This window comes from Gadus macrocephalus, chromosome 9 (genome assembly GCF_031168955.1).
Source record: "Gadus macrocephalus chromosome 9, ASM3116895v1".
Taxonomy (NCBI): domain Eukaryota; kingdom Metazoa; phylum Chordata; class Actinopteri; order Gadiformes; family Gadidae; genus Gadus; species Gadus macrocephalus.
The window spans coordinates 3633766-3660817 of NC_082390.1; the positions used below are offsets into that span (position 1 = coordinate 3633766).

General features: G+C 44.4%; 3 protein-coding genes across 4 annotated transcripts in view; 1 reads left to right on the forward strand and 2 right to left on the reverse strand.

The window, feature by feature from the left end:
- sin3aa (SIN3 transcription regulator family member Aa) overlaps positions 1-27052 on the reverse strand; it is a 533056-nt gene that overhangs the window by 56054 nt on the left and 449950 nt on the right. Inside the window, exon 1 of one of the 2 annotated variants that reach the window (XM_060060285.1) lies at positions 14756-14773. The exons of the other annotated variant lie outside the window; for it this stretch is intronic. The gene's annotated coding sequence lies outside the window, so the exon portion shown is untranslated. Of the gene's footprint in view, positions 1-14755; positions 14774-27052 lie in introns of those variants that run through there. 2 annotated transcript variants of the gene reach the window in all.
- Positions 1-27052, reverse strand: part of ptpn9a (protein tyrosine phosphatase non-receptor type 9a) — a 282448-nt gene that overhangs the window by 27194 nt on the left and 228202 nt on the right. The gene's annotated exons all lie outside the window — the stretch shown is intronic.
- Positions 522-19320, forward strand: snx33 (sorting nexin 33). Its single transcript, XM_060060293.1, has 2 exons — positions 522-2927; positions 16331-19320. The coding sequence occupies exons 1-2, from the start codon at positions 1430-1432 to the stop codon at positions 16582-16584; spliced, it is 1752 nt and encodes a 583-aa protein (XP_059916276.1). The 5' UTR covers positions 522-1429; the 3' UTR covers positions 16585-19320.

The following is a 27052-nucleotide window of genomic DNA, read 5'->3' on the forward strand; positions in this document are numbered from 1 at the left end:
TGAGAGGCTTTGATAGCCCATGTTAACACCGGTATATGGGTTGTTGAGGTGGACATAACCGCCCCAATATGGCGCCCTGACAGACGTATTGCTGAGAACGTATCGCGCCTATCATTGGACGTTTGATAAAAGCGTCACTCGTCACTCGAGCATGGATGTAGGTTATGAGAGTTTATCAACCCACATTCTTAGCGCCATGGGCCTCACGTGAATTATAGTCCACAACAAACCGTTCCTGAGTAAATCATGTGGTGTTGTGTTACACAGAATTAAAAGCCTGAATTTGGCTGTATTACAATCATATTCTCTACCTGAACAATATTCTTGTACAACCACAAATGTATCCCTAATAAACCACAGTTTATCAATAAAAGTATATCAAAAACCCAAACATTAATGTCATCGTGAATTAGGCACATAGTCTATTGCAAACCCTCATATTATTATTATTATTATTTCCACGGCTGTATGAGTCAATGACGTGCTTCTCACGGTGGGGGCAGTGTTGAGTCTTTCTGGTGTTCAAAGAATGAAAGGCAGCGGCTGGGAAAAAAAAAGAAAGAACTTGCCTCAATTGTCCAAGCCTAACGTCATGGAAAGACTAGTTAGTACTTTGTTGCCTAGCGCATAGACATACATCCTGGGATACATTCTCCATTGTGTCTTGGTGATCAATAGTGGGATTGATATCACTTTGATGGCCAACTCCGCTGGTTTTACCCGAAGTCAGGACTGAAGATGCGCGAGAAGAACCTGTTTACAAAGAAAACAGAGCGAGTTTCTATCCAAGGGAATGTAGAGTCAGCCAGCTCAAAATGCAAAGGGATACCATTACCCACCCGGTCGCCCTCATCCCGAACGGGCCGACTTGTCTTGGAAACATTTCTACCGTGGATCTCTTCTAATGAACGGATGCTATTCGACTGTCGGGTGATTTAATTACGCAAGTCTGCAATACTTTGTTTTGGTTGTTTTTTTGAAGGATTACTTCCAGAGGCGCAACTTTTTTTGTTTTTATGAACCTGTTTAGTCATGCACAATGAGCTCACAACCCATTATGTTATTACCCATGCATTGTTAAGTATGCATTACGTTTTTTAACATTTAAAACTTTTAACCATAATAAACAAACATAAGTCATATACGAAGTACTGTATCAAAGGGGTTAAGATGACAACCGTATTCGTCACGGTTTTTATATTTGTTACCATGTAGGCATTTTCTTCTGACTTATGAGCAGTGTCTTTCAAAGTTTTGTGTAACTTTAATATTAACAGGCTGTGTTTAAATTCAGCTTCCCAAGCCATCTCAAACAGTGTTATATGGTTGAAACGAGATATGAGATCAGTGTAAATGGGATAGGTGTTTGTAACCAACAATGCGTTAAACGGTAGACAGACACGCATGAACTATGTGCTGATATCATTTCATGATTCTGGAGAAAGCTGTGCTGAACCCAAACATGTCTGTAAAAGCCAAAGCCATTTACACGTTCCAAAGTGAAAACAAGGAGGAGATCAGCATACAGGAGAACGAGGAGCTCGTCATCTTCGACGAGAACTCTGTCGACGGCTGGCTGCAGGGGGTCAACAGCCGTGGTGAAAAGGGGCTCTTCCCGGCCTCCTACGTGGAGATCCTCCGACAGCGGTCCAACTCCAACCTGACCGACAGCTCCGTCAGCCCCGCTGGCTCCCTTGGCAACGACTCACCTCACCTCCCCTCCACGCCGATCACCCCCACCTCTTTCCTGCCCCAGCAGGGTTACTACGACGACGACGACGATGACTGGGACGACTGGGACGACAGTTCCACGGTGGTGGAGGACGACGACCCTAGCCACCGCCGGAGCGGCGGCGGCGGCGGCGGCGGCGGCGGGCCCAACGGACACGCCCACCACATCCCCAACTCCAACAACCCCAACGTGCACTACCGCGCCAAGCCCCGCATGGAGAGGCAGGACAGCATCTCCAGCTCGCGGAAGGGCAGCATGGTGGGCAGGAACCTGAACCGCTTCTCCAGCTTCGTGCGCTCGGGGGTGGAGGCCTTCGTGCTGGGCGACGTGCCCATGATGGCCAAGATCGCCGAGTCGTACACCATCGAGATCGGCCCCAAGGGGCCGCAGTGGAAGGAGAGCCCCCAGCCCTTCTCCTGCTCCGTCGAGGACCCCACCAAACAGACCAAGTTCAAGGGCATCAAGACCTACATCTCGTACCGGGTGACGCCCAGCCACACCGACGGGGCCGTGTACCGGCGCTACAAACACTTTGACTGGCTGTACAACCGGCTGCTGCACAAGTTCACCGTGATCTCGGTGCCCCACCTGCCCGAGAAGCAGGCCACGGGCCGCTTCGAGGAGGACTTCATCGACAAGCGCAAGCGGCGCCTCGTCCTGTGGATGAACCACATGACCAGCCACCCGGTGCTGTCGCAGTACGAGGGCTTCGAGCACTTCCTCATGTGCGCCGACGACAAGCAGTGGAAGCTGGGCAAGCGGCGGGCGGAGAAGGACGAGATGGTGGGCGCCCACTTCATGCTCACCTTCCAGATCCCCAACGAGCACCAGGACCTGCAGGACGTGGAGGAGCGCGTGGACTCCTTCAAGACCTTCACCAAGAAGATGGACGACAGCGTCATGCAGCTGACCCACGGCGCCTCCGAGATGGTGCGGAGGCACCTGGGAGAGTTCCGGAAGGAGTTCCACCGGCTCGGCGGAGCCTTCCAGGCGCTGTCGCAGGCGTTCATGCTGGAGCCGCCGCACAGCTCGGAGCCGCTCAACAACGCCATCTCGCACACGGGACGCACGTACGAGAACCTCGGCGAGATGTTCGCGGAGCAACCCAAGTTCGACCTCTTCCTGATGCTGGACAAGCTCTCGCTGTACCAGGGGCTGCTGGCCAACTTCCCTGACATAATCCATCTACAGAAAGGTAATGAGCATTCACTAGGTCGGTTTTTAAGATCATCTGACATTTTGTTTGCAGCTTTTGTGTGGAAACCTGGCGGACGATGGCTGTGGAGGCCGGTGGTGGAATGGATCCAGGATTGCCCCACAGTCACAGTCCAGTTATACTAATGCAGATATTCGGCATCATTACCAATAAGTACTTGGTAGCATGACCAGGTAGTTAGCTAACCATGGAGGTGCCAAGCCTTGAAGCAACCCAGGTGTGATTCCGGCCTTGGGTCATTTTGCCAGGTCATTCCCTCTCGCTTCTTTCTGTTTCCTGTCTCCAACTTGTTTGTTATCAAAGAAGTTGTCAGGGGATGTTTAAACTTAAATGTATCCGCAGTATTCTTCCAAGTCCTCCTTCAGTAGGCAAAAAATTGCCACATTAGTTTAAAAGTCCTTTTAATGACCTTTCCAGCTAAGAGCTGTGTGTCAACATGTCATGTCAATTTGTCTTGGGCTACTTATACTGATATAGTTCAAAGGTGTGCAACCCCTTCCCAGAAAACACTCAGTTATCATACCAAACAATAGAGGTGATGGAAGGAATTTTGACGTTTCAGTCAATGTGAATAGTTGAGGTTTCAAGTTGTTATAGTTTTCACCTCCTGTCCTAATTTCACCCTCTTCACTCACACAAACAGACATAAACATACTCTCTCTCACTCTCTCACACACACACACACACACACACACACACACACACACACACACACACACACACACACACACACACACACACACACACACACACACACACACACACACACACACACACACACACTTCCTAGGTTGATTACCGGCAAAGTAAAAAGTTGACATTACAGGTTCTGTAATATAGCCTGAGACATACGCAAATGCATTCTGGCTCGCCCTGATGATGAAAGTAATTGGAGAAGAAGCTTAGGGTGAAATCTGATCTCTCAATGGACATTATCATGTGGTGGCTTGTCATTGTTTGTTCAGGTTCAATAGAACGTAAGATGAAGATCATACTGATGTTGGGCGTGGGGTCACGTTTCTCCCCAAAGTGTTTATTTTCAACAAACCTAATGTGTTCTGTGGGGAAAGGAAGATTTCATTTGAAACAGCCAGTAAAACTGGCATATTATTCATTGGTGCTGTACAACATTCAGTGGATTATATCACTTCTGACTTTCCCCTCCCAGGCATTAAACGTCTCAGATGTCCTGCCGGATTCCTCTCAGTGATTTGATTGGTTACAGATTGGATTGTTTCGTACATTCATATACATTTCTTTTCCGGTATGCAGCAACATTTGATTGTGAAACACCCCTTATTGCCCTCCTATGAGGGCGAAGAGCAGGACAGGTTAGACAGTTGTGGTTTGGTGGCTGTGATTTGGTGACTGCAAAGGCATCCTCCTTGTGAAATATCGCAGCTCGTCGACCATGCCTCGACAAGGAATCCTGCTGCTAACAGAGGCAGGGAGTGTTCTTCGTTAGATGGGACCGATAGCAGCACCGGGTGAAAGAGTTGTAGGTTATAGGTTGAGGTTAGGTTTGTACCCACTGCAGTCATTGCTTTGCGTTAATCTCAATAGGGTCTAGCCCTGTGCTCCCGAGAGGGAACTCAAATAAACTCAACTGACAGATTGTGTTTTCTTTTTCAAATCCTGTGACAGGGTTTGTTCAGAAAAGTGTAGGAAAATAAACAACATAAGGAAATAACAAAAACGAACATTGTAGCTTTTAAAACAAGAACTGCCTGCCAGATGTCAGTATCCATGGTTTTCTTCTGAGGAGGTTGTTTGACTTGTTCACATTAAGGGAGGAAAAGCTTATGAAAATGTGCAGACCTGGAAGCTGGAACAGTTATATATACATTCAGTGTATGTTTATTTTGCTCAAAAAAACAGAAAAGAAAACATTTGTTCTGATAAAAGCTAGTCTAGCTTCAAGTGCTAGCATAATTCCAGAATGATGCTAGTAGCTTCTGGAACAAGGCTAGTTTGACCTCAGCATATCAACACAATGTGTTGCCTACTTAAACCAACATTGATATCAAGCACTAAACGCCTACGCCAGGAAGGTAGCCAGCACAAAGAGGGTGTTGGTCAATGTCGGTCAAAGATTGAGCTCCAAAAGGTCATTATGCATTTGAAGTCAGTGACAGAGTACCCACCCTGTATTATGTCAACGATATTTCATATTTCCTTATTGACAATACTTTTCTACTGAGGGGAAATTAAAGAATACTTTAATTTTGGAATCTATATGTATCATGGTGTCTTTATAGAAACTAGAAACTTTGATGTGATACTTGATTTTTTGATTGGACATAATATCATTTTAAAGGCTATAGCCATGAACCCTTACTAATAATAATAATAATAATAAATACAATTTATATAGCGCTTAATATGGTACTCTAAGACGCTATATGATTATAAGGATATAGGACAGCTTGATTGTTTACTTTTTGTTCTTGTACAATATAGGAGAGTCCTAAACAGTGTAGACTTAGATGAGTGTAGATGAGAGAAAAAACGGTAGGAGTCCTCATTTAATTACTGTAAGCTTTCCTCTTAAGTCCTCCTCTTGACTGCAAAGTCAATCCTTGAAAGCTAGGTCATTTTACGAGGCTACTGTCAATATTGGCTTTATTGCAGCCCAGTGAGTCACAGAAGGTATCGCTCCCTTTGAGTTGGGTGGGGTTGTATGATTCAGTTAAATTGCCAAAGCTTTTCATGTCGCTTAACCAGAACTTACCTGCCAAAGCAGAGGCCACCCCAAGCTGCTGCAGGTACACCGTAAGTCTGCAGCACCTGCCTAGGCACCTCTCCAAAAATCTATAACTCCCTGATGTCTGTCGCATTGACTACAGAGTGACAGAGAGGCCACTTTGTCTTTCCTTCTATGTTTGTCATTTTTATGACAATGTGAGTGACTTCTGCTAGAGACCATGCTAAGAATCACAGACGCTGGTGCAGAAAAATGATTGCAAGCAGCGGCGAAGAGACCTGTGGCAGCCATTCAACAATGAAGTCAATTGTAGACTTTTGACCCCCGCCCCTCCTGTAGAGGAACATGTGTTGACCAGCGGGGCTAGTGTTGCAGCTGAGGCAACACTCAAAAAACAATGAAACCCATGTTAATCTGTTTCCTCATTTCCGCCCTTCTTCATTGATACTACGCTGCCGCGCTCCATACTACCGGTACTTGGGCCCAATCCCATTTCTACCCCTTACCCCTTCCCCTCCCCCTCCCCCTTGTTTGGAAGGGGGAAGGGGAAGGGGAAGGGGAAGGGGGAAGGGGAAGGGGTAAGGGGTAGAAATGGGATTGGGCCTTACAATTGTTAAGTCATGAGCAGATTAAATGACAGTGACAGTGATTTCAATCCATATTTATATTGTGAATGTGCAGTTATGGGGCTTCTAAGTCAAAGCTCTTGGCTGGGACTCAAACCCCCTAACGACTGCAGTGACTACAGTTAGTTATATCTCGTGAATTTAAACTCATGAATGTAATGTAGATGCATCTGATCTGCACCTGTAAGCGCGGTTCTGGAGACTGCATGTGGCACCAATAAAACAAGGCATAGTGTTTGAGGTTTGAGGCTTTGTGTGCTTATATATGGTTGTGGTAGAGGCAGACATTGTTTTAATTAGCTTAAAAATCTCACTTTGTATCTCTCTTTTTGACTATGCTGTACATTCGTCAGTATAATGTCTGCATGCCACAAGCCTATGTACAATGTGTCATTATGCAATTTCCCCCTTGTCTGTTTCCATAGTCCGTCTTCTTTAATCTCGGGTAGGCCCCTCGAGGGACTGTAAATAACAATCATATTTCTGTCCAGCTGCCCTGGCTTCATTACTGAGCACAGAGTTCTGCATTACGTTATACTACAGTACATTACGGCATTATTCCACACAGCAGAGCACAGCTCACCGAAACAGCTTAAAACTATTACACCTTTTAAAACTCAGATGTTGGATCGCTGGATCCTCGGCCACACTGTCTCATATGAAAACAGAGACACTGGTGGAGTTACAGACCATAATATCTCCTGCAGCAGGGGTGGAGCGGGGCCTACAGGTGGCATCCAGGTGTAGCTTTTAACAGAGATGGTCCCTCCAGACTCAATGGTTCTGGCCCCGCTTCCGAGAGGCCAAGACAGTTTGTGTGCTTTGGACTTTGTTTGTGTGCTTGTATACAGCATCGCATTCCAAGCCACTATCTTGGTCTTTTTTTTTTTCCACCATTATAATTAGACTAATAACCACTGGATGCTTGGTTTATTCTAGAATGTTTGGCAAAGAAAATATCCAGACGGCAAGCTTGAAAGTCTTCTACGGAACCTTAGGTCACGTGATCAGAACCCTCCGATAGGAGCAGCTGACCATAGGGGCTCTCCGAACCTCACAGCAGGTTATTTTTGTATGCTGTGTGTATTCTGCAGAGTGCAGATGTGTTGGCCGGGCAGGGACTGGAGCGGGGCCAAGAGAGAACTCAGGCAGACCGGAAACTACTGTCTGGACCAGGAGGCTGTGAAGGGAAACCCTAAAGCACAGATCCACGGTGGTGAAAAGATGATTTACTGATGAGATACATTGGTCTTCTCAGTAGTTGGCCAGATTCTGTGTTGGGGACAATTTAAGGAACACCACAGACAATATAGAATAAGATTGTTCCAGATTTACATCAAACTTCACACAAAAGCTTTAAGTGTGTGTGTGTGTGTGTGTGCGTGTGTGCGTGCTTGTGTGCGTGTGCATGTGAACTTGCATGAAGAAGTCCGAAGCATCTTAAAGCAGAGCTCTGTTTCTCAGTTTATATCAAGTACCAATACCAACCGGTTTCAAATCTGCAAGTCGGGTGTTTGAGGTTTGGGCATACCTCCTACCAGCGGAACAGCTGCTGAGAGTCTGCGGGCACTGGCTGTCGAAAGCTGTTATCTGATGTGAAAACATTAGGAATGAGGCATCAGATAACGTTGCATTGTTGTAAAGAGGAGGATGTGTGGTGCAACAGGCAAATGAGGTGTGGTCCAGGCTAATTTGCCTTTCAGAATTCCTTTCAGTCCGTTTGTTTATCCGGGACTGTGCGTGACTGTTTTCTGTTCCGTCTTGTACAATGAAGCATTGTGATAATAAACAGTGAGTTCAAGTAAAGAGATGCTTTAATTCAAAATAACACCCTGTGTAGATGAGATGAGACCCTGTGTCTCTAAAGAACAGATAATTATTCGGATATACAGGGATCTGCAGTGTTACAGGTAGACTTTGGGGTTCGAACTCAGGACCCTTCTGACCGATCCACTGACTAGATGATCCTACTACACACACCGGTGTCAGTGGTGAGGGAAAAGGCTGAATGGTTTTCTGGCACGGCCCTTTAACGTTGACCTAATTGGACGGAAAACTAAGCGCTATTAATCTGTCAAGTGATGCGCCGAGCAGTTCCATTCAGCAGACGGGCTGCGTTTAGGGGAACACAACGGCCAGAAACCAACCTGCTTTGTGTGGTCGGTATCAGGGCGATCTGGTGACCTGTTATGCAAGGAGAAATCTGAGCCCGCGGCCGGCTCGGGTTTGTTACCAGCAGTGCCCGGTGTCATTGGCTCTACCGTGTCAGGGGCCAGTGATGATGTGGGGGTCATGGTGTTACGCCCCCATCTGAAGGAAGGGTACCGGGTTTGATTCCCTAATGTAGCCTGCCTGTAGGCCTCCTTAAGAAAGATGGCTTACCTGATCCGTGAACTTTGAACTTTTGGTCAGTTGCTTTGAATAAAAGGCTAGAGTAGTTAATAGTCATTGGGAAAAATGTAAAGCTTCTAAAATAAAACATGAGGGAAGCGGTCAATTGTAATGCCTGCAGTCTGAGGTGTAAATGTTATGTCGTGCATGGATCTACCCATCCCTCTATCGCTAGCAATCCCATCATTGGTGGAAACAGCATTGTATGGGGGATGTGCTCTATCTATCTATCTATCTATCTATCTATCTATGTCTGCAGCGCTGTCATCATTAATTAAATAGGTTGCTTGACTGCTCTCCTATGGCAACACACAGTGCATACATAACTGGTTCTGTGGGAATCTTGGGTGTCAGAGGAACTCCATGCCTGTCATGAGCCAGATCAAACAAACTCAATGTAATACTGTTCATCATCGGTGTTGGCTTACGCAGATACAAAAAAAACATGCTAGTCATTTAGCATGTCTTCCCAATAAATTGACAGTGTTGACGTATACACAATAATCTACAATACAGCCATTCATTTCATGTGCATCTATAGCGAACATCAAATGACATAAGCTCGAGAGCTCCCTGGCTGTGACACTAGGTTTCATTCAACATATTTTGATGGCTACCAGTAGCAACCAGTGGTGTCTTTAGAGTGAAAAGAATTTGGCTCTGCCATTTGCCCTCACATAAATCTTGAGAATGGCTATGTCTTGTTTTCACACACACACACACACACACACACACACACACACACACACACACACACACACACACACACATTCCTTGCTGCAATTGCCTATGGCTTGTCCTTTTCACACTGAAGACCTTTACAGAGTGCTTGACTAATTGATGTCACCGTACTACTTTTATTCTTTTCCTCCTCTATGTCCTTCTTGTCCTCCCTCCTTCCTTCCTTCCCACTTCACTTTCCTCCTTCCCTCTTGCCTTCCCTCCCTCCTTCCCTCCCTCCCTCCCTCCCTCTCTCCCTCCTTCCTTCCCTCCCTCCCTCCCTCCTTCCTTCTTTCCCTCCCTCCCTCCCTCCCTCCTTCTTTCCCTCCCTCCCTCCCTTTCCCTCCCTCCCTCCCTCCTTCTTTCCCTCCCTCCCTCCCTTTCCCTCCCTCCCTCCCTCCCTCCCCCCTCATATGGGAGCCCCTGCCTCAGCCTACACTTCTGTCTGCTCTCTGTGACTATTAAGGGATGGCGGGACAGGTTTGAGGTCCTGTTATTTACCCTCAGTAAAGTATAGTGGTGCGCTCCCTCACCACGCCAACAGAGCAAACACTGGTGTATTAGCCATTGTAGGGATCCCCACCTCCGCCATCTTAGAAGTCTTGTGTCTCTTCACCCATTGTTATAAATACGATTAACGCATTCCATGTCATATAACCTTAACATCTGTAAGATAATGGTGATAGATAGTAGAAGTAGGCAGGAGAAGTCCTAATTTACTAATCTACAAGTTATTTTTCTTTTGTACATTTGTGAGTGCGCAAAATGACATCGTGACATCAAAGACTGCGCAAGGTTTTGAGTCTCGCAAGTGTTATTATTAATATTATGCTGATGTCACTGTTGACCTCAAACCGCAGTCATGCTCCCCATTCTCATTGGCTTGTTGTGGTTGCTAAACACGTTTTTCGGAACAAATCCCGGAGGTCATACCCGAATGCCTGTCAAATGAATCTTCTGTTCGGCATTATAATAACGCACAAAACACACAAAACCACACAAAACCACAAAACACACACACACATGCACACAAACACACACATCAGAATTACCGTGTCAAGGCATGATGCATTTGCTGCACGCAAAACTTTTTTATTTATTTTCATTGGTTTCACTGGTTTTAATTAAAAGGATGTGGTGTTTGGGAACATCCCATTTTACATCATCATCTCATCGTCATTTACGCTTTCATCCAAAGTGTCCATCAGACATTTAAATTGAGTCATGTCACAGATATGCTTTGTCCACAGAGATGTAGAAGTGAGGCTGAGATCAATCATAGTTTACTTTAAAAAAAAAATGGAGCAGCTGCAAAAAGAAAACCATAAGAGCTGACCTAGTTAAAAAAAAAAAACTGAATAGCGTGCAGCGTAACCATAGGAATCTGAAAGAAACAAGGTCAGTCTTCCAGAATCCACCACAACATAACATGTCAACAAAGTACGCTCCAGGCCAGTGTCTCCGCAATGGGGGCCGCGGACCCACAGGGTTATTTGAAAGCTTTGCAGGGGGTACTTGGAACATTTATACAAACAAGGAGAAAGGAGACTACAAAAATGAAGGCTAAAACCAAAACACCAAAATAGAGATTGTGATTCTCTAGAGCTAGACAAATATGCACCGGGGTACGTGTGTTTTGTGGACATTCAGGATTAAAACCAAATCGACTACGTTCCAGCTGGGAGACTTACACCCTTCCTATGACGGCCCTCCACCTCCCAGTAAGATCCCGGGCCCTGGAACCCGTTGGCTCGTTCAACTCTGTCCACCCCCCGACCGGGTTTGTTTGTCTACGTATTTTTAGGAGAGGGTTGGGGATTTTTTCCGGGTTGGAAAGGCAGGATGTGGGATGGATATGGACAGTGCTGTAGAAGCAAGTCATCGGTCAGCATTCCTGCTCCGCCATCCCCCGTGGATGCACGAAGAACTAAAAACAGAGGGGGGGGGTGGTGGTGGTTCTGTTCTGAGCATTCGTTATCATTGGAACAATGGCCAGACATCGGACACAATGTTCTGTGTCCGATGTCAAAAGAGATGATTTACTCTGTGACGGGATTATGGGGGCGAATTTAAGTATACGGGTTACGTCACATGTAGACATTCCTGTGCGTCAACTTGGCGCCTCTTGGTTTTATCTCTCAAAGAGATCGGCTGAGGTAAACACTGAGCTGACTCAGCATGCTCCAGTTCCTCCTGCTTTTTGTTGCTGCTTGTCAATCCCCAAGGGTTTTGACTATGACTTTAGACTCTGTCAGTGTTGCACAAGACCTGATTTAGCATTCTTTCACTGGTTAATCATGTTTTCCTATTCTCTTCTCCTTTCCTCCTCATCTCCTGCCTTTTCTATCCCTTTTTCAAACTCAGTATTTACACGGAACGACCATCACAGCTGACGGCAAAGAATTTGATATTGCCGCAATGTTTTTGTACAGTCATCAACTTTTTGGAAAACACACACACACACACACACACACACACACACACACACACACACACACACACACACACACACACACACACACACACACACACACACACACACAGAGAGAGAGCGAGAGAGAGAGAGAGAGAGAATCACCAGTTCAATGTGGTACTTGACACGGAGAGAGAAAGCACCCACAAGCTCTCTGCTCCTATTGGTCAGTGATTCTCTGTAGTCACGAGCCACATCTGTTCCCAACTGGAAATAGTTAAACTATTGTGTAGCACCGAATTCAGCAAGCCTTTATTGAGGTTTGTTGTCCTTTTGTTTAGTTGGTCCTTTTGTTACTTAAACCACCATTTAGCTAATATACACTCATACCCACAGCCAGATGCGTGGTAAGGGAATTAAAAAAACATCAAAATGGGAAGAATTACTGAAATATGGCTTTAAGCCACACTTTATCGTCGAGTGGGGTTTATCTCCTGAAGACCAAAGTGGGTTCAGAAATGTTCCTTCTGCTGATAAAGGGCTCCGGCCTCACTTTCGGTTGGAAGGCCAATGCCAAGGCTGCTCTTATCAGGGATGTGAATAGGAAGCAGATGGAGGAGGAGACATGCAATCAGCGTGTGAGTCTGTGAGAGACCATAAGGGTGCGAGGAATTGTTGTGTCTGCAAATGTGTAGCATTCTAGTGTTCTGGTGCATGATGGATTATCACAAGATTAGCTGGTGGTTCGTCTTTGTTGTTCACCAAAGACATTCAGTCTGATATGTCAAACCCGCACACACACACACACACACACACACACACACGATTTTTAAAACAAAGTTACAAGCCCATTTCAGTGGCAGTTTATGCAATACATTATTGCTGCTATATATTCATGCACAAGAAAAAATACTTTTCCATGTGTGCCTGCATTTTAATGAATCCTATCCTAATCCTATTTCTTTATAGGTAATTCAGGGTAATTACAACCTGCTGTCCAATAACCTGAGTTAAACTTGATCCCTATCGAGTTGTTAAAAAAACACAATGATTTAATTAGGCCTTTTCTGTAGGAAGTTGGAACCACAGGCTCACTTTATAAATAAGCTCAAAACTACAGTGGGATCTGTTAAAACCGCTGTTGCTGCTTGTGTTTCTGCAAGAGCAACGCTTGGTCGGTGAAGAGATTGCGACGCTAGAGGCTAGGGTGAAAGCTACGCGGGTTGAGCTTCCCCCCTGCCGTAGCCGTAGCGTACCTCACACACCTGGGGTGTAGCTATGACAACCCTGTGTGTGGATTAACCGCTTTGGATTAACCGGCCAGATGGATTTCAAAAAAACATCTGGGACGAGCGGGCCAGAAGAGTCGTCAGAAATGATCCTTGAGGAATGACGTTGTGTTTTTGAGGGTGATCAGTGTGTGGCTGCCTCCATCACGCTGCAAAGAACAGAAAAACAGCTTGGATGTATCAAAGGACCACCATTGACCGAGGTGGGGATCAGGGGCTCAGCGGATTCCTGTGTTCAGCCCGCCAGAAGTGTGGTCATATAACTCGATGTCCTCCATGGCCACTTTCTCCCTCCCTCCCTCCCTCCCTCCTCCCTCTGTCCATCGGTCTGTCTGCCTGTCTGTCTGTCTGTCTGTCTGTCGTCCGCTCCCCCATCAACACAAATCCACCGTGACTCAGCGCATTGTAGACATGTCTGTCGCTCTACTGGAAGAAGCCATTCTTCTTGTTTTTGTTCCCTCTCTGGCTTTCTCCGTCTCCTTTTTCCTTCTCCTCCCATTCCTCTATTCCTTCCACTTTGTTCTCCTCTCTCTCTCCTTCTCCTCGGTCCTCTCCTCCCTCTCTCCTCTTCCTGGCTCTCTCGCTCCTTCCCTTTTGTTTTCTACATTATTCCACTCTGGTTTCCTCCCTCCTCGCCCTCGCTCTCTCCCCTCCTCACCCCTCCTTCCCCGCTCTCCTCTTCTCTCTCCTCTACTTTCTTCCCCATCTGTCCACTCTCCCACCTCCCTCCTTTCCCCTCAAAACCTCTGGAGTTTCCCCCAGCTCAGAGACGGGAAGCCGTCGCATGCATGATAATTCTTTCTACACGGCCGTGCTCAGTCAGAAAACATGTGGTAGCCCAGCGAGTGCCTTCTGGTCGGGCAAGGTAAACAACTCCCGGTAGCTCCCCCAAGACTAGCGGCGTTTCTGTCAAATTGCTTTTGCTATCCCCGTGGGAGAGAGGACGTTGATCCACACACACACACACACACACACACACACACACACACACACACACACACACACACACACACACACACACACACACACACACACACACACACACACACACACACACACCTCGACAACACGCCCCCCATCCCCCACTGAAACACTCGTGGCAATGTACATTCTGTCCTGTCGCGTGTGGGAAACATTGAATGTAGGTCAAAGCGAAAGCCTCCTCCATCCACTTCGTTGGAAGCAGACCTGAACCGACGTGGTCGGGTCATTCCCACACTCCGGACAGAAATTCCAAGGGGGCCCTTGACCGAGCTCGTAAATACTGGTGTGTCGGAAGGACGCGACGCGGGGGCCGCGAAGCTGAACCAGGGACGGCCCTGGGACGGCCCTGGGACGGCCCTGGGACGCGGCGACGCAGGCGGCAAAGCGTTTAGCGCCGTCGCCTAGAGACCCTGTAAGGACAGGCTGTGGTCGTACCCGCCCCAGACTGCTTCCTGTGGAGGGGAAGGGGGGGGGGGGGGGGGGTTCTGGTCATGTGACTGTAACTGATTGGCTCCGCTGACCTCGTCTGGCCTCGTGCCAGAGGCCCCCTCGTTCCTGTCTGGGGAAGGGTGATGCGGACCCGGCCGTCTGCGAGGGGCTACACCTTGTTCTTGTCAAGGTAACTTAATCAGATCCGGGCCAAACATGATTAGAATGAGGAATAAACAAACCGCATATACATCACCACAAGACTGTGTGTGTGTGTGTGTGTGTGTGTGTGTGTGTGTGTGTCAATGGAACAGTTAGCCTGTTTGTTGGAGTATGCAATGTATACACTTTGGCGTGTTAGTGTGTGTGTGTGTGTGTTGGTGAACTTGCATGTGGGCATATAAGGGAATTTGTATGTGTGTGCGTGTGTATTTGCACATGTGTGCATATAAGCATATGTTTCCGTGTGTGTGTGTGTGTGTATTATTGTAGCGGGAACGCCCATGATGTCACCGGTTGGATCAGTACTGGATCAGCACCACTATGTTGAAACCGTAGACCGTCATGAAAATGGGTTGGAACTCTTAACGCAGGGCAGGAGACGTAGTGCCTCAACGCTCGCATCAACGGCGCCATACACAGACGCTCGTAAACCTTTCTTTACATTAAAGAGTGGAACCACCCAAAGAGTACCAACATGTTTTTTAGCTTGGTCGCCTTTTAATTGAGTTGATGTAAACTATTTAAATCTTTCACAAGACATTTCTCGGGGGGCCTTTCTTCAATTGTTTACAACAGAAGGACTTCAGTATAATATTATTAACCTAACCCTGCCGTCGTCATAACCACAACCACAGAAAAGGACCTCAAGAGTTTATACAACAATGCTTTGTTTGAGACTTGTTTTCACGACGAATCCCATTTCAAACATTGTTAGCAAAGCTAATTTGTATGATCAACATACGGTATAATTGCAAATTGCTTGTACCCTTTTGAATAAAACGGTGACTGAATATACCAAACATCATGGAAAGTTTCTACTTTGCCTGCTGCGAGAAGTGTGCGAGCCGTCTCTAGTGTCTATTTCTTGTCGTCTTGGCTTCTCACTGGTCCAACATCTGCATCGTGTGCCGGATAATGGGCTAGTGATAATCTGGCTAAACTCGAAGATAGACTCATAGGAAGTAATACATGTATAAAAGAGTGGTTGAACGGGGGAGGGGTGTGAGTCTTGTGCGGTAGGGGCAGGGACTGGTCATTCAAAGACATTGCCTTGGCTGTGCTACACTAGAACAAGCTACAGGACGCTCGCTGGCACCAGGAATGGAAAAGGGTTATGGCAACATAAAAGCAGATGTGATGATCAGAAAGTCCTGGAACCAATTTGTTCGAGTCCAAGCCTACAACAAAGATGGATTTATACATCCATCCATCCATCCAGGCTCAACCTCTTATGAGAACAATCCATAAACAGACTTGTGTGGACTGGATGCATAGTTTGTCGCCACTGATTGTAGGCTTGCATTGCACTCTGCCTGACCTGTAAAAGTCTCTTTGGATAAAAGTGTCAAATGACTTAAATGCATGTTAAAAGTGTACCGATTTTTTATTTTTCAACTGTATTTTATCCGTTTGTTTTTTCTCCCACATGCATAAGGGTCTTGCCTGTATCAAGTTGATGGGGGAGAATCCTGTTCTAATTAATTTATGAAAGGAACATCTCCTATATAACCTTTCAATTTAACCATTAAGTATTTAAGTTGTTCACGCTTTGAAACGAGCCTAACTCACAGTGTGTGTCGTTCTGTGTCCTGTGTGTGCGGCAGGAGCCTTCGCCAAGGTCAAGGAGAGCCAGAAGATGAGCGATGAGGGCAAGATGGAGCAGGACGAGGCAGACGGCATCAGGAAGCGCTGCCGCACGGTGGGCTTCGCCCTGCAGGCCGAGATGACCCACTTCCACCAGCGCCGCGAGGTGGACTTCAAGGACATGATGCAGGCCTACCTCAAGGAGCAGATCGCCTTCCACCAGCGCGTGGTGCAGCAACTGGAGCGTACGCTGCGTATGTACGACAACCTGTGAGGATCCAAGATGCCCGTCCTCCCTTGATGCCAAAAAAATGAACTACAACTGAAAAAACGTCGCAAAGAAGGAAAGCACGAAGATGTGAACCTTTGGCTTTGATTTTTTTTTTTTTTTTTTTCTTACGGAGAAATCTGGATGTTTTTATGGATACGAACGAAGAGGACTATTTTATTTTGTGCTTTTGTTTATTTTTACCGAACAGTGGACTTTAATGAACAGTCGTTGTTGAAGAGCCTTGGGAAGTCGCGTGTGAGAGGGCTCTCCGCGGAGCCGTCGGGTTTGGAACAGATCGGGTTTTGAAGAGTCTTACTGTGTTCTGCCGGCAGTAGATAGGCGCTGTTGCTCTGGCTAACCCGTACGTCTCGTTTCGTATTAATAGGACACTTTAGACGAGGTGGTGGTAATGGATCAAAATTAATAAAAATAGTTTTTCAATTGTTCGTGGAATTTAGTCCTCCTCGACTGCTTTTATTGTGTGACGATTCAAAGCCATAAGATGGATCGGGAGCCTGAAATGCTCCGCTAATTCCGCAACACCGTGCACTTTTCTTTTTTACGACAGTTTGATGTCAAATCCTTTAACAAAAAGCAAGTCACATGTCTTAACGTTATTGTGAGTCTTCCATTTTAGATCGGATTGCAGCCACAAATGGCCGACCGAGTCAAAAGGTGGACGGCGATAAGATCGAGGGGGGGGGGGGGTGGGGTCGGTGTAACTGTCTGAGACCACCCACCATCGCCTCCTGTTGTCCAGGTAGAGGACTCGTCTTGCTCAGGTGTACACTACATTCATTATTTAATGCCTGTAACGGTTCATCTCTTTACACCAAGTCACTGCTGTGTGCCTTTCCTCCCTCTGCACCAATCCAAAATCAGACGGAAATACCAATGTAGTCATTTTGTATGTGACCGTGCCTGTTACGAGTAGGGAAGATGTTTGGCTGGGATTTGAAAGTAATATGTCTGTGTTTCCCCGGCATCTGTCACGCTGGGCTGTGTTCGGAGACAAGTTTGCACAGGCTTTTATACGCGAGTGCGTAATGGTTTCGTGTGTGAGTGATTGTGTGATCGAGAGAACGGGATTTAGTCATCCACTGTGCTGATCAATACATGTTGGTGTGTTGCAAAACTAAACTGCCACCTGCCGCACCTAGACCTGGATGCCCAACAGCCATATGAATATGTTCACATGGGTAGAAAGTTAAGTACAGACCAGCTCGATTACATGAATTGGTCAGAGAACTCATATCATTTAAAATCGACTTGAGCGGTGAAGGATATCTTCAGGACCATTTGAAAGCTTTTCTTTGCGAACTAATCAAAATATCTCAGTCGCCATACCAATACTTTCATAAATGTATGCTTAAAATATTAGCTGGAATCATGTAGCATAATATACCATAAAGGCACATTTCCTCATGAAAACCTAACACTCAGATGCACACTATTTAAGACCGTGTATAACTACATGTTAATGTGGAGCTGGGGCTTTCGGTCCACTGAAGTTTAAACAGAGCTTTCTGATGTTTGAGACATTGCCTTCAACACCAACCATCGAAGGACACGTTGTTTGCGAAATATTAAGTTTTTTCCCCACACCTTTTTCACTTAAATCGAGAAATTGTGCTTGCAAAGCCGACAATGCACTTCAGCAGATCCATAACGCTCAACGATGCTTTGCTGTGTGTAAAACAAGAGGTGGAATAACTCAATCTATCTCTGTGATCTACTGAGGCAGAAATGGGTTCCTCTCGGTTTCTCAATGAACTGACAACCGGTGGGGCGATGTGTGACTGAACAGGAGTGTTATCTTAACGATTGTGTCCAGCCCACATCCTCCGGTTTCTCCGTCTCACCGCTCTGCCCTCTAAACGCTATCGCAGTTCAAGCCGTGGTGAACACATTTCTGATGACTTGTTAGTTCTTTATTTATGTGTGTGTGTGTTTTTACTTCAATTTCAACTTCTCGACTCAGAGGAAGGTCGAACGGCGTTCTTTAGGCTCGACCAACAGACTTGGGTTGGAAGAAATGCAAAACAGTTTAAAACAAAGTTTTAAGGTTTCACGCTAACATTAGTTTGCAATAACGATACATCTTTACTCCTTGTCATATCATTTTCTTTCGAAACATATTTAAAAGCAGACATTTCATTATCTGTTTAAGTTATAGCGGAGGAACAGGGTGTATCAATAGCCTACAACCTTATTACCGATTTTTTTATATCGATGCGTAACACTAAACCATCTTCGTACAGGGCTATTGCGGTTGAAGAAAGTGTTAAATGTACTGTTGTAACGGACCAAACTGGTAGGTTTATAGTGGTCCACTGCCCTGTAAAATGCTGTCTGATAAGTGAGGTTGGGTATTTCAGCCATATGATTGTTTTCCTGGAAGGACGCATGAACTCAGATGACCTTTGGAAAAAAACGTCTGTTTACAAACTATTTCTTACTGAATTGGACAACAATATATTTTTTTAACATGTTTCAAATATTTTGATTTGAGGAGCGAAGCAATAAACACAAGAATAATTGAAATCGTCTTTGTCAAAGGATAAACCCATTCCGTATTGTTTATTCATTCAGCGTTAAATAGTTTGGTTTTTAAGAATCATTAACAGACGTTTTTCAGATAACCTTCAATCCAAGACCGATATTTTGAAAACAAGTGACTTGTCTGATGTTGAAAAGGGTGAAAACCAAAAGTCTTAATAAAGGTGACGATGGTGATGATTCCTTCGTTATAATGTTATTGTGCTTTTGTGAATTACAATTTATTTTTGTCTTTACACTATAGGAACCAATTCTCATTGAATTAATTCAAGATTATCGCAATACGCGTGAATGAAATCCAATTAGAATAGGAACAACCATACAAACAAAGACGGAAGCAGTGAATCCAGCAGCACCACGATACTTCAGGTGTCTGGAAGGCAAGGCTTACTACCCCAACCTCGATGGATGTCCTCAGTGTTTATTTAAACCTGGCTGGTTTATTGGGCGCCTGTCTTATTAAAAGCTTTTCTAATTGGATTGCCCTAATTGGACGCTTCTCTTATTGGACCTCTCCGTCTGTCTGCAGGGTTCTTTTATCCGATTCCTCAGATTGAATAGCTCACTGAGGAATATTCATATTAAAAAGGCACCCAGTGCAACTTTCGAGGCTTAAAAATAAACATTCAATTTCTAGTCTTTTTTACACGTAGTAAGTTTCAATAACTCCATACCATTACATACCGACATTTAAGCAGCAAAGATGAGACGTCGTTGTGTGGTGAGAACTGATACAAAATCGATAACAACAATGTCGCCATTTTCTTTATTTTTTGTAACCTACAATAAATAAAGCAGGCTTCCAGTCAATGGAAAAATGGCTTCTCCCCACCGGCGATTGTTGTTGTTTACGATTTTCTATCAGTTCTCACCACACAACGACGTCTCATCTTTGCTCCTTGAATGTCAATATGTAATGGTATGGAGTTATTGAAACTTACGACGTGTAAAAAAGACTAGAAATTGAATGTTTATTTTTCATTGAATGTTTACATAAAGTTGCACTGGGTGCCTTTAAAGTGAAAGCAAAGACTTTTTTATCTTCAGCTGGAATGAGTCAACAGCTGGAGTCCACCGCTGGAATGATACACGTTCTCACTGGAATTCATTTATATGAAACTCAAAACCTAATTTTCTATCCAAAGCGGCAGGTCAAAGCAATAAAGTTTTCCAAATTGATTATTATCTAGGACACCCTGCTCTCTGATGTAGGTCTGGGGTTATCTGTAAACATTATCTCAACACCTTTTCAGTTGAAAGGGAAAGTTGTTCTCGTCCACGGCATAAACATACACCACTGGCCGTGTTCCAACATTCTTCAGGTTGTGTGGAGCCTTCTCAGTCAAGGAAGTGACATCACCGGCATGATATTTGGCCACGTTCCGTAGGGGCCCATAGGTTCACTTATTATTATACCGCAATACGTTCAAAGCGTTTCGAAGACTTCATTGTAATATAAAAAAAATGGGCTGCGTTTCTGTACATTTCTAGGCTTCTAAATGAGAGGAATGAAACATCTCCAAACGAATTAATGAGGGAAAGAGAAAGAAGAGGAGGGTATAGCAAGAAGTGGATTTACAGCAGTAAAGTGAGTTTCTTGGCAAGCTTCCAGCTCCCGGTGCTGTTTCCACACTATTGCTTACAGCGCATTTCTCCGTTGAATGTGTGGGTGAGGAATTCTGGAAAGACTGTAAAAGCGAAAAAAGAGTTGACCTGTACTCCTATAGTGTGTCTGTGTGTATGTTTTCAATCTTCTTCTTTCCATTGGCCACAGCGGCTGAAGTCGGGATAAGCCAACTGCCTCTTTTTTAACAGGTAACCAAATCAAATATTATCCAAAATGATGACTCCATCACTGTGAGGAGAAGGTTGGGTGAACGTGAATGACGACACTTCAACCATCCAGGAGATTTTCCATTCTTAAAAAATATGATTAATAATAATAGAATCTAGTAGATATATTGCCCGTATATTATTATTTCTTTGATATTTATATTTTTGTAATTATATCAACACCAAAAGCCGTACACTACCTTAATCGAAAAGTGTTCAGGGAGTTAAACAAACTTATTGGCTGGCACGTGGTAAAAACATTAGTGCACAAAGTGCCAGCAGATGTCCATAAAAAAGCAGCACGCATACATGAGGATCATAGGAGATGTGAGCACAAGGTCTGTGAAGGAAAGACGGTATAGGATGAGAGAGAGAGAGAGAGAGAGAGAGAGAGAGAGAGAGAGAGAGAGAGAGAGAGAGAGAGAGAGAGAGAGAGAGAGAGAGAGAGAGAGATGCAGAGAGAGAGAGAGAGAGCTGCAGAGAGAGAGAGAGAGAGCTGCAGAGAGAGAGAGCTGCAGAGAGAGAGAGCTGCAGAGAGAGAGAGAGCTGCAGAGAGAGAGAGCTGCAGAGAGAGAGCGAGAGAGCTGCAGAGAGAGAGAGAGAGAGAGTCTGGGGGAGGGGAGGAGAGGGGAAGAAAGGGGGGAGGGACTTTTACTTCAGAGAACACAAAGTAGAGTCCCTCTTGATGTAGAATCAGTGTGGGATAGTCAAGTATGGAACCAAATGTGCTTTATATCTAAACGACAAGGCCCTTAACCAGTGAGTCAAGTAGTAAACAATCCGTTTCCTACCTTTTTTGGATAAATGTAATAATTACCAATATTGTGTGCGTTTTTCAAACACATGCTTGCCGGCCTTGTGTGGGTGTTTATTTATTTTGTGTTTTGTGTGGGTATGTGTTTTGAGTGTGGGTGTGTGATTTCTGTGCTGCGTGTGTGTATTTGTGATCACTGATTTCTGTGTTGGCGTGTGTTTGTGTTTTCTGTCTTGCGTGGGTGTGTGTTTTCTGTGTTGTGTGGGTGTGTCTGAGAATTATGGTTGAGACTCTTGGTACGTTGACACAGACTTGACCCCGAAGGCCCGCAGTATTGCGGCCCTCCAGGAAAACAATGGCAACAGATGGTGAAGCCAGCGTGCTCTAACACAGCGCGCTCCTTGTAATCCCTCCTCCTCCCTCGGGTCACTGCTCTTCAGGTCTTGAGAACACAGCGGGGGCCAAAAGCCAACATTCAAACCTTATTTGGCCTAATTCCACTTGACTTGGGCCGGCCCCCCCCTCTCTCTCTCTCTCTCTCTCTCTCTCTCTCTCTCTCTCTCTCTCTCTCTCTCTCTCTCTCTCTCTCTCTCTCTCTCTCTCTCCTCTCCTCTCTCTCTCTCTCTCTCTCTCTCTCTCTCTCTCTCTCTCTCTCTCTCTCTCTCTCTCTCTCTCTCTCTCTCTCTCTCTCTCTCTCTCTCTCTCTCAGTAAGACATGAAAAAATATTACTTTCTGGACAAGCACAAAAGGAAAATACCATTCTGGTAACAAAAGGTCAATTCTTTTTTGTTTAGCAGTTTTGCTGAACAAAAGATCACAAATGATCAACGCGGAAGAGATGGTAAACTTTGCTTTCCTTTAAACATGACTAGGGGTTTACAAACTGCGTTTACTTATAGTTTACCATGAAATAAGTAATGTTAAACTAAAAGACAACAGTCTACGGTACTGACAGCGATCGGTTAGACACGCAGCGCTGTGTTATGACCGAGACGTTACTCACCGCTCTGCCCATAAAAACCTAATGGATTCCCACGCAGATGGAAATGTACGAGCAGCCCTAGTGTTTCTGACAGATGCTCCAGAGACACTCTGGAAGACTATGGATCATAGCTGTCTCGCGACAGAGTTCCTTGACAACTCTGAACCAAAGCACTCGGCACGAGTTTATCAGCACGGCTCGCGTTGACGTCCAAAGTGAATCGGTTTTATGGAATTAGTGTACTGCTGCCGTACCGATTTATGGTTAACAAGGAAACATGTACAAGTATTAGGGTAGCGTAACTGAATGGAAGATAATTCTCCAGTGGCGATTCGAGATAGCTCAGGATGAAACCACTCACAACAAACTACAATGTTGTAACAATTAGTCTATGTTTTTTTCCTAATGTGAGGAATAACATAATTGCAAACAATTTTTAATTTGGCGAGACAGTTTAAACAAAGGAATCTCAAATAGGCCTCATTGAGATGAAATGTTCTAATATATTTACATCATATTTGGTATTGTCCCAATTAATAGGTCAAACCAACGGGGTTGCCTGCAACATTTTAAACCGTTACGTAATATTCAAAGATCAAATATCTTTTTCCAAGAGAAAAAATTGGTTGTTTTTCCAAAAAGGAAAGAGGGTTTGAAATCCAAACATCTACAAAGAGTCTACAAAACAGTGACTGTTAAACTGGTGACTGGCAAACAGACACTAGATGACACGCATTGTAGGAAATACCCTACTTTAGCATCCTGCCCGTTGGCTCTGGGACACTTGTTATCTAAGTTTGTAATGACATAAATACCTTGCGGTTGACGTCACACACCACATGATACGCATGAGGTTGACGGGAAAAGGTCTTCACTGTGTTGAATGATTATCAAGAGTTTGCAGACAGCAGAAATTTGAAGATTATGCTTAAATGGCCGTTTATCATGCTTAGACACTTTGATAACACCAGTGAGTGTGTCCAAGTCTTACATTTCAGCACTTCCTCTTAAATGAGACAGGGGATGATCCCGTTCAGACTAGGATTCATTCTTTCTCCCAAGAATTCTTCCAAGTTTATGAATTATGTTGCAGAAAAAGAAAGGGGATATTAATGTTTACAGTTATTAGATTTATATGTATGATGAAACACGCATGCCAAATGCCAACAGAGAAAAAAACTCACCTAAAAACCTTTCTGAAGATAGCCTTGGTAAGTCTACGGCAAATATGGTTCATTATATCAGTTCAGCTATTCCCACAAATCATAGCAGTCAATGCTTTTTTAGAGATTTAGTTATGTTAATAACAAAAAAGAGAGACAACCTAATACAGAGATTAACAGCGGATCATAACGGAATGAAGCACAAACCCATGAACCCTGGAACAGTAGCAACATCCATCCGGATGAATCTATCACCACTAGCAATCATACAACTGGGAAGAGACTCCCACTTGTGGCGGTCGATTTTGATAATGAATCCTAATGATAAATCAATCTCACATTGTGGTATAATACGGGCCCTCTATCAACATAAGGGTTCTGCCTGAACCTTCACCACTATGTAGATTGTTCACTTCAGGCACTTTCATTCGAAATGTAATTTCCTCTCCAGGGAAAATATTGATTTAGGTAAAGAAAAATCAATAGATCAACTGAATCATGGGTTGATGCGTTATATTCTTTTGTCTTTTCTAACATTGAACAAAACTAGGAAAAGTGTCAAAATACTGTGTATTTGTACTTTATTAATCCCAGACTGGAAGCACAAAAGTAATGAGTGCAGTAAGTGACTTAGCAGTTAAAGGCTTAAAGAACATGAGAAACTGTTTAAGATGCTAAGCAAGGCTCAGTCATCCAATGACTCAAAACAAGCTGTCTGGATGCTGGGAATAAACATTTTACTGGCCAAAGTAAGTTGGAATAAAAGTGTTAAAACAGCAAAACTAACTCTAAATGTGAGCACTTTAACACAAATTTGAATGCTTGTAAAGTGTAATTTGACTGAGTGGGCTCAACATAAAATCCTAAAAAGACAAAAGCGCTAAATTTACCCAAAAATGATCTAGGGTCATTAACTGCCCTCCTTTTTTATCTTTGACTTCTATAAACACCATTATGATCCAACGCATGGCTCAGAAGATAACTCACTGGAATCTAGGCAAATAAACACAAGCTGCACACTCAATTCTCTCAACAGGTTACAAAAGGCCCTAGCTTTTGTAGCTCATGATTTACAGCGGATTGACTTGTAACCGTAAGGTTAATAGTCAATAGAATATCAACAACTGAGCTTTAGTTAAGAGACAACGAAAAGTGTTTTCCCTTTAACGCCATCTTCTGCTGCTGCTGTTGTTAATGACTGGAGGTCGGACAACGGAAGTGGGAAACATGTCACCTCCACCTGCGTGCGTTCGAGCTACAAGTCTACAAATGGACTCTAGTCTACAAATGGACTCTTAAAAAGCTAATAACCACATTAATGTTTAATTGTATGAGTTTAACCATCTACCGTTTTGGCAAGCTGATTGGTCTGGAAGTACTTTGAAAACTGTTAAAATCATAAATGTTTCAAAATTGTTATTTAAATTCATACAATCTTATAAAATGTATAGTTTTAACTCACAGTATAGTTGTTGGAGGCCATGTTGAAATTATGTCAAACAACATTGATACTTGGGATGGGGTTTGAGAAATCATGACCAAGTTGCTGACCAGAAACCTGTTTTATTTGATTTGTCCTAAAAGGAAGTCGGAATTTCTGCCTCAGAGTTATGACTGAAGGGAGCATTAGAACTAACTGAAAACTTGTGTACTACTACTGGGATGTAGACGAGTACTTGGAAGGGTTGCTCAGGTGTTCCCCGTTCCCCTAACGAGATGACTGGCCGAACACGGACCAGACAGAGGCCTATCAATCCACGTTGTCTTGCCACACTCCATGCTACAACAAGCCTTTACCGAATCATACCACAAAGGTCAGAGAATAAGACCAACGTTCACTGACCATAAGTTAAGCATAGGTTCATCTAGCATTAATACCAACGACTACTAATAGGCCTACTACACACACGCACACACTCGCCGCATACACGCTCCCCCTCTCTCTCGCTCTCCCTTTCCCTCTCTGGTACACGCATCAACTTTGCAAGAGAGGACTTCAAAAGATGGATGGGACCTCAGGTTTTGAATCACTAACTGTTCAGCACAAAATATTCTTTCCACAAATGTGCTCTTTCAAAAGGCTACTGTCTTAGTCCTTAACAATAGGCCTGACTCCTTTCATGTCAGCCAAGGTGCCTCAAATGCGGCTTGTAAAGACGGCTAAGTCCTTGAAAGCTGCTTGTTAAATGGTCCTTTGGTGTTGTCCTACTCTTCTCCAGGCCCTCGCTACCTTCCGTATCCTCAGATCCCAGACAGCATTCCAGAGACACTCCACAATCCCTGTAAACAAGATCGCAGCCAAAGGAAAAACCAAAACAACAGCAAAACCTTAATAAGGATTTCATCATCCCCCCCCACAAAAAAGCCCCCTTACTTGTGGATCTTTCCAGTCTGTCTCTCTCTCTTGTTGACTCACACACATGCAAAGATGTTTCCGATAACAATTCTCATGTACTGTTATTCAGATTGCATCTGTGTGAATATCAGTTTATGATTTAGTGTTGATCCAACAATAAACAATATGTTGTCGAAGGCTGTTTGCAACAGAATGTCTTTGGAATATTTACACCTTTAATTTATTTGGCTGACGATTTCGTCTTTTCCTTATTCCTTCTATAACGAAACCGGGTTTAACTTGAGGAATTCCAGAGCATTCAAACCGCTAATGTTGCATGGTTAGGCGTTGGTGCTGGAGCTTAACCCTCAACGGATTCCCTCAATGTGCATTCTTGTGAAGGGGAACAATGTATTATTTCTGTCTGGTTTAACAGACACTGGAATGACTGCAATAACCATTACTGTCTTGGCCTTTCTGGTAGATTCTCTCTCTCCCTCCTTTTCTCCTTCTCTTCATTTCTGTTTTCCTCATATCAATTAAATATTTCAGATTTTCCCATTCCTTTTCACGCACGCACACACACGCAGGCACGTGCGCGCACGCACACACACACACACACACACACACACACACACAAACACACACACACACATGCATTTGTGAAACTAAAGGGGCTTCTAAAATCATCATTCTAAAAGCAGATTTTAATCATGAAATAAATTCCTACATTGTGAGTAGGAACGATTCAGTTCCAGCAAATCTATAAACATTACTTTATTAAGACACCAAAGTACAGATACATACTTGACTTACAGTAGAACAGTAGCTGTCAGTGATAAGG